Source organism: Dasypus novemcinctus, chromosome 26, assembly GCF_030445035.2.
Source record: "Dasypus novemcinctus isolate mDasNov1 chromosome 26, mDasNov1.1.hap2, whole genome shotgun sequence".
NCBI lineage: Eukaryota > Metazoa > Chordata > Mammalia > Cingulata > Dasypodidae > Dasypus > Dasypus novemcinctus.
The window spans coordinates 41,792,272-41,800,919 of NC_080698.1; the positions used below are offsets into that span (position 1 = coordinate 41,792,272).

The following is an 8,648-nucleotide window of genomic DNA, read 5'->3' on the forward strand; positions in this document are numbered from 1 at the left end:
TCGATGGCATGAACTGGCAATAGAGATATGCAAAATATCACCATTGGATACTACTAATCAAACGCTTACAAGAGGTAAGGCTCTAGAGGACAGTGTATTTGATATCTTAATAGAGTTTTGTGGCGTTGTAAAGTATATTGTTGTTGTCTGGTTATTCCTAAATATGTTGGATACAGTTGTTAAAGAAAAGGATGAGGGAAGCGCACGTGGCTCAACTGACAGAGCATCTGTCTACCATATGGAGGGTCCAGGATTCAATCTCCAGGGCCTCCTGACATGTGTGGTGAGCTGGCCCATGCTCAGTGCCATGCCACACAGGGGCGCCCCCATGTAGGGATGCCCCACGCGCAAGGTGTGTGCCCTACATAAAAAAAGTGTAGCCACCCAGGAATGGTGCTGCACACAAGAAGAGCAGATGCAGCAAGATGATGCAACAAAAAAGAGACGCAGCTTCTCAATGCCACCAGATAGTGCAAGCGGATGCAGAGGAACACACAGCAAATGGGCACAGAGAGCAGACAATGGGGGGAGGGGGGGTGAGAAATAAATAAATCTTAAAAAAAAAAGGATGAGCTCAAGGCCTCAAATTCCCAGTTCAAGCACTGCATGAAGGACATGAAAGTTTCTATGTGTGTCCTGAAAGAAACTCTTATCATAGCCTCAGATTTGAGATTTCTGAAAACCACACCCAGAGTTGCATTGTGCAAGTAGAGGAATTACAGATAAACCTATAAAGGTCTGCCCTGAGGAAAAAGTAACATGGCCTCTACCTGATGAGATCAACTCTGCTCTGCCTGATAAACCTGTAACTACCTCCCCTAAGGAAACAGCCTCATCCTTCCATCTGAAGAGATTTACCGTGTTTTACCAGATAGAACTGTAATGGAATGCCCTGAGGTAGCTGGCTTGCAAGACACTACTAATTCCTCTAATGACTCACATCCCCACCACCCTTCTTTTCTTCCAGACTTATAACTGACTCAAGTCTCAAAAGGCTCCAAAAGGTGAGGTACAGAGTGTGATACATGAGGAGTGTGCTATACTCCCAAAGAACTGCATAATTTTTCCAATTTATACAAACAAAAACCAGGGAAATATGAGTGGTATATGGATATTAATGGTATGGGATAATAGTGGAAGGAATATAAAGTTAGATCAGGCTAGATTTATAGATATGGGCCCACTAAGCAGGGTTCAAGGGGTTAGAAACAACTCTATCCATTCTTGGGTGGTTGGCTGAAGCAAAAGGTGACCTACATTAACTGAAGTAGAAATGAAAGAACTGCCCTGGTATATCAGAGATGAGGCGATCTAAAGACTTAGAGAAACTGGAAGGTTAGCATGGATTTAATGTTAGCAGAAAGCTCTTGGTTCTAGGCTTTTAGGTTCTTGGCTTATGTTGTATAAAAGAACTTATGGACATGCCATAGGGTAGGCAAGGGACAAAGGAGTTTATTAAGAAACAAGAGGGGAAGCAGATGTGGCTCAGTGATAAAGCTTCTGCCTACCATATGGGAGGACCTGGGTTCAATTCCTGTTGCCTCCTGGTGAAAAAGAAGAGAAAGCATGACTATGCGGCAAGCCAGTACCTGCATGGGTACCCACGTGGTGAGCCAGTGCCCCGCGCAAGTGAGTCACACAGCAAGATGATGACACATCAAAAGAGAGACAAGGGAAGAGTCAAGGTGAAGCTCAGCAGAAACCAGGAACTGAGGTGGTGCAATTGACAGGAAACCTCTCTCCACATCAGAGGTCTCTAGAATCAAATCCCAGTGAATCCTAGAGGAGAGAAAAGGAGAAGAGACAACACAGACAGCAAAAACAGCAGGGCAGGAGGAGGGGAAGGGGGGAAAATAAATAAATAAATCTTAAAAAAGAAAAAGAAACAAGAGAAGAAAACCAGTACAGTCTGAGACACCAATTGTGGGCATGCTGCAGGGTGAGTCAAGCACAAGGGGCCCCATGTCAGGCCTTTTTAAAGTCTTACCTCCTCCCCCTTCATAATGCTGGGGAGGGGACCCCCGCTGTTTGTTCTGCTTGGTTGCCCTATCTGTTAGCTCTCAGGGGGCCAATTATGAGGCCTTTTGTTTGAAGGTGTATTAGTCAGGGTTCTCTAGGAAAACAGAATTAACAGGAGATCTCTGTCAATAGTATGAGATTTTCTAAGAGTCTCTAATGTGACTGTGGGGATGCACAAGTCCAGGTTCCGCAGGCAGGCTGCAAACTAGGGGCTCCAATGAAAGTCCAATGAAAGTCCAATGAAGGTCCTTGATGAGTTTCTGGGAGATGCTGGCTGTCCAAAGACAAGCTGGGAAATTTTCTCTGAATGCTGAAATCATGCGTCACTTATTGCTGAGCTGTCTCCCTGATTGATGTAGATATAATCAGCTATCTATGCAGTAAACACCCTGGTGACTAAAGTTCATAAATGCCCTTGTATTACAATTAGCACAGTGCTTGCTTGACCAAACAACTAGGCACAATTACCTGGCCAAGTTGACACATTAGTCTAACCATCACAGAAGGTTATCGGGGGCTTCCCCTTGATCCCAGAAAGAGTTCTAAATGGGATCTCGTGGCCAGGGTCTCACAGGATCTTTCTGGCAGCCTTTCCCTCAGGCGTTTTCCAAGCAGGGTCTCTTGGCCATGTGGTCTGCCAGTCATGTTGTCTATCAGGCATGTTTTCTGCCAGGTCTTCAGCTATGACCCAAGTTTTCCCTTTCTTTTTACTATAATGGTTTGGTGATATATGTACCCCAGAAAAACATGTTCTTAAACCTAATCCATTCATGTAGGTGTGAACCCATTGTAAGTAGGAACTTTTGATGAGGTTACTTCAGTTAAGGTGTAGACCACCTCAATAAGGATGAGTCTTAATCCTTACTGGAATCCTTTATAGGTGGAGTGAAATCCAGACATAGGGAGCAGCCTGAATCTTAAAATCACTGCAACCCAGAAGAGAATGGATAGGCCAGGAAAGGCCATCATACACATTGCTACATGACAGAGAAACCCAGGACAAAGAATCACTGGTAGCCAGCCCCAGAACACCAGTCTTTGGGAAGAAAGCATCATCTTGATGATAGCTTGATTTGGACTTTAAGCCTCAAAACCATGCAAAATAAATTCCCATTGTTTAAGCCAACTCATTACATGGCATTTGCTTGAGCAGCCCAAGAAACTAAAACAGGCTTCATGAGGGATGCTATTATGGCCCATCACATCAGTGGGAATTGATGTGTTTCAAAATTATTTACCTCCAATTCATCTATTTCACTAAACAATGAGGTGTAAGTTATAGTAACAAAACTTCTTGTAGGGAAAACAAGCTTTTTGTTTTTTACCCAGAGTGAGCAATTTTCTTATTATTTTATAATCCATTTTCATTTTTTAAAACAAAATTTTCACAGGCTCTTCTCTCAATTCCATGGGAGAAGTAGTCAGCCTAGACACTTTCAGTCAGTTATTCCTAAACTATTTTTTTAAAGTGCCAATTTAATCTGCTATGTGGATGTTTAGCATATACAAAAGGCTACTCTATTCTACTAACATAACCAAAAAAATTGAATTGTTTAAAATAAATTATTCAATTCAGCAAGGTCTTAAAATATCACAAAGCAGTTTCAAAATGTTTGAGTCAACAAAAATTGTTTAGGCATACATGAGTAGCCATAAAATGCTGTTATAGAAGTTTCTCAAAGAAGTCCCTAAGTTCTGTGTGAATTAGGTTAGGACATGAGTTATGAGACTGAAGTCAATAATAAACAAGTCCCAGAAAGAAGGGTATGTGGGAAAAGCAGGGCGATATTGTTTCCTACCCAAAATAAAAGCATCAGCTTTCCACTGACATTCCAATAAATGTTCATTTGGACCCAGAGGTGCCCCAACAATTACTGGTTTTCTCCAGGGATAAGGCAACTGCAAGATTAGTTATTAACTCCGTTCTTCATTACTGTCCCATATGTACTGAAGTGATTACCTACTGGCCTTGGATAATTTTGTTCAGGATGCACAATGCTAGCCATTTTGTGGATGTTCAATTCATACGCTGTAACTGAGAGTCAAGAGAGCTGAGATCTCAAACAAGTCGCTTAACCTCTCTGAACCTCTATTTTCTCACTTTGTAAAATTCAGGACTTGAACTACATGTATGATTTTTATCATGAAATATTTATAATTTAAAAGTGAATAAGGGAAGCGGACTTGGCCCAGTGGTTAGGGCGTCCATCTACCACATGGGAGATCTGCGGTTCAAACCCCAGGCCTCCTTGACCCGTGTGGGAGCTGGCCCATGCGCAGTGCTGATGCGCTCAAGGAGTGCTGTGCCACACAGGGGTGTCCCCCGCATAAGGGAGCCCCACGCTCAAGGAGTGCACCCTGTAAGGAGAGCCGCCCAGCGCAAAAGAAAGTGCAGCCTGCCCAGGAATGGCACTGCACACACACAGAGCTGACACAACAAGATGACGCAACAAAAGAGACACAGATTTCCGTACCGCTGACAACAACAGAAGTGGACAAAGCAGACGCAGCAAATTGACACAGAACAGACAACCGGGCAGGGGGAGAAATAAATAAATGAATAAATATTTTTTTAAAAAGGTGAATAAGTTAACAGACAGAGAAAATAATTGATTTATCAAAAGTCAAATAGAATCTGTGAATTATTATAAATTTTTTCACTTTTAAGTAGAAGCAACAATTGGAAAATTGACTCTCTGGTCTTAAATGTTTTCTTTCATGTTCTTGCTTTTAATTTTTTTTCCTCCCACAACCTTTGTTAACACCTATGTATATGTTGATGGAGTCTTTCCATTTCTCATGTGCAATCACATATTCACTCAACAAACGTGTATATGAATATTTGTGTATATTCATATATATTTATACATAACTCACAGCCTAGTGGCATCAGATGTGTAAACAAAAATTACTATACAGCATGATATGTGCTCTGATGAAGGAAGTCAAAACTGCCCTGGGAGCTCCAGGAATGGGGACTATTTCAGACTTAAAAGATCAAGGATGGATTCATGGAGAAAGAAATATCTAAGGCACACTGAGACGCAAAAGATGGAACTGAGTTACCAATACAGTACGGGGAATATTCCAGGCAGAGGAATTGCCTGTATGACAAAGAAAAGAGAACATAGCAGAGTTAAAAACAACGAAATTCTTCTAGCAAGAGATAAGGCTAATGAAGTCTACAGACTATGTCATCAAGGGTTTACATGTAAATATATATGTGTACGTATATGCATATGCATATGTATATGTATAATATACGTATATATACATACACAAACACCTATAATATAGAGATTTAAGTAGGAGAGTGATATTGATTAAATTTCTACTCAACTTTATTCACTCTGACTACAGAATAGTGAATGAATTTGAAGAGAGTAACACTGGAGGCAGAAAAACCAGACAAAAAGCTTTTGTAGTAATCCAGTTGAGTAAAAACAGTAGTCTGGACAAGGGCAACAGTGGCAGAGAGAGAGAAAAGTGGGTAGAATGATTTTTAAAAAACATAGGGAATTTTATCAACAGGAGTTGATGACTGAGGAGATTGGGGGTGGGGAGGAATAAAGGAGATGGAAGAGTCAAGATTGATAACCCAAGCTTCTTGTTCTAGCAGTTGTTTGATGGTGGTGCCAATCATTGTAAGAAGGAAGATTAACAAATTATGGAGGGAAAGAATAGTACAGTTTCAAAAGCAAACTTAGTAAGTTTGACATATCTGTAAAAGACTAGGCTAGAGAGATAGATTTGGGAGTCATCACAATATTGAAGGGAAGATCAAAAACGAAGAGTGTGCGAAGTAAGAAGAAAATAGGGCCTAGAAAACCTTCATAGACAACCAATTAGTAAATGGCTAAATTAATTATTACACAACTCTACAAAAAGTATACGATTATTAAAATTATAGTTAGGCAAAATGCTTATGATGTTCTGTTGCATTTAAGAGGTATACCATAAAACTGGATGTGTTACCACTAAGTGTTTATAGAGGGTCCCCCCAGGCCCTTCTCTAGGCATTCTTAGAGGACCTTATGGCAGTGGAAGGTTGGAATAGGAAGCAAAGGAGTCTATCTGCTGATATGTTTTAAATGTGTGCATATCAGATCTTTTTAAATCAACATTGCTAGAAAATGACAGTGCCATTTCCCTCCCTTCTTTTCACTCAAAGCTGCCCGAAATCCCTGCATCCTTCCCTGTGATACCTACTCATCCTCGAGGCGGTTTCCATGGCAATGGTGAAGTACTGAGAAGGAAAGACAAATACACCTTTATCTCAAAGTATACAATATATTAAAATTAAGATACAAATTAAAATTAAGATATATTTAAATCTCTCTGTATAACATAATATCTCAGCAGAGAGGAGAAGAACTTAAACTTCTGAAGTCCTATGATATAAACTTTTACTATATCCAGACTATCTTGATTTCTGTCATTTAGCTTCATTACAGACTAAGGAGCTACCTAAGGAAAATTTTGCTGATCCTTTCTTCCCAGATACTATGTCCAAGTAGAAAATCAACAGCTTGATTGACGGAAAAGGTCCTGGATTGAAGTCTGAAAGCCCAAGTTTAGGTTCCATGAATTGCTTATTTTGGGGATGACCTGGGTAAGTCTCATAACCAATATGAGACAGTTTCCTTTTTTATTTTATTTAATAAAATGAGATCATATCAGAGCTACAAAGAGCTAACCAAACAAAACGCATCTTATAACAACATAATCCTCATTTTAGTAACAATAAATTGTTTAGCCAACAGCAATTCAAGAGGACCGGCATCCCTGGATAAGAGGGTGATCATACTGATGGACAGACTTACCTGGCTGCCTAGACAAGCAAACGCTTCTCTGAGACTCTAGGTGCAGCTCTCCTCAATCTGTATCCTCAATGAGAAACAATGATCTCAGATAAACAAGGGCCATTCTTTGGCTTATGTTTACCCACTGCTGTGCTTCCAAGCTGGATTTACCAAACAAGCTCTCAAAGGTACCCCAGCTAGTTTTATGCTTTATCTGTTCATTCATTTATTCATTGAGAGCAGACTATGTGCCAAGCATTCGAAACAGTGAGAAACAGAATCAGACAAAGACTTGCCTGCTTAAAGCTCACACCAAGAGGGGGAAGCAACCACAGAATCATATACTTAGACATACAATGAAAACCTTGATGACAATAAAAAGCAAGATTCAGGAATTATGAGAATGTTTAATTGGAGGCTGACCTGGAACAAAGTGTTTGGTGAAGACTTTCCTGAGCTGAGAATTGAGAGATGGATAGGATTTAATAGGTCAAAGGGGTGGGGAGAAAAGAGTAGAAGGATCAGGTAGAGGGATCAGAACAGGGGGACAGTTTTGTGCCACAGACGGTAACATAAAAAGAACTGAAAAGAGGAGAGTATGTCCAGGGAACAGAGAGTAAAGAGGGATGAGGTACAAGATGAGAGTAAATGGGAAGACTATGTTAAGAACTTCTGTATTTACCCTGAGAGTAGTGGGAGTCATTGAAAACTTTTGAGCAGAGAAGTGAAAAGACCTAATTTGTATTTTGAAAGATCCCTCGGACCATAATGTGTTGGGATGCCAAGCCCTGTTAGGCCCCACTGTGTAAGAGGCTTAGTGTATACGCCCACAACTGCAAAACTTTCTTTTAAAGTTCTAACTTCAAAAGACTGCTTTATTTCCTTGACCTTATTTCTATAAGACAATATTGATGACCAAAAGCAGCAAGAGACTCTTGATGAATCCTAACCTGATCAATACTGCCTGAGAGGAATTAATAAAAAATAATGAGTTTTGGGCCTCGTTTTTCTCATCCTTTTCCAATATGGTATACAAGAAGGTTTTGGTTAATGAAAAGGATAATACAGATTAGAAGAGGCGGATCCTTTTCACAAAGATGGCGCTGAAAGCAAAGAAGGAAGCACCTGCCCCTCCCAGAACCGAAGCCAAAGCAAAAGCTTTGAAAGTCAAGAAAGCAGTACTGAAAGGCATCCACAACCACAAAAAAAAAAGAAGATCCGCACATCATGCACCTTCCAGAGGCCTATGACACTTGTCTCAAGAGACAGCCCAGATATCCTCGGAAAAGCGCCCCCAGGAGAAACAAGCTTGACCACTATGCCATCAAGTTCCACCTGACCACTGAGTCAGCCATGAAGATGACTGAAGACAACAACACACTTGTGTTCATTGTTGATGTCAAGGCCAACAAGCACCAGATCAAGCAAGTTGTGAAGAAGCTCTATGACACTGATGGGGTCAAGGCCACCACCCTGATCAGGCCTGACGGAGAGAAGAAGACATATGTTCAACTGGCTCCTGCCTACGATGCTTTGGATGTTGCCAACAAAATTGGGATCATCTAAACTGAGTCCAGCTGGCTAATTCTAAATATAAGTTTTGCAACCAAAAAAAAAAAAAGAAGAGGCAAGGACAAGAGTTTGGAAACACTGGAAAGTTCTAGCAAAACCTGTGTGTTTCAGCATCAAGGTCTAGAATGGTGTGCTTAACCACAGTATTGAGATGTACTAATGTGTCAATCCACAGTTAAGTATAAAAAGTAACTGGAGTTTAATAGTAGTAAAAGCACCAAAGTGCTGAAGTTAGTGGCTAATTGACATGCTTGT

The 8,648-nt window shown here is 40.7% G+C and overlaps 1 protein-coding gene across 1 annotated transcript; it reads left to right on the plus strand.

The window, feature by feature from the left end:
* Window positions 1-8,048: 8,048 nt before the first annotated feature.
* Window positions 8,049-8,387, plus strand: LOC101424232 (large ribosomal subunit protein uL23-like). The gene has a single exon (XM_071211965.1). It carries the CDS (start codon window positions 8,049-8,051, stop codon window positions 8,385-8,387), a length of 339 nt encoding a protein of 112 aa, XP_071068066.1.
* Window positions 8,388-8,648: the final 261 nt, after the last annotated feature.

Bases quoted from the DNA above. Each gene is read 5' to 3' on its own strand.
- LOC101424232 (XM_071211965.1), top strand. From the start codon at position 8,049: ATGCACCTTCCAGAGGCCTATGACACTTGTCTCAAGAGACAGCCCAGA.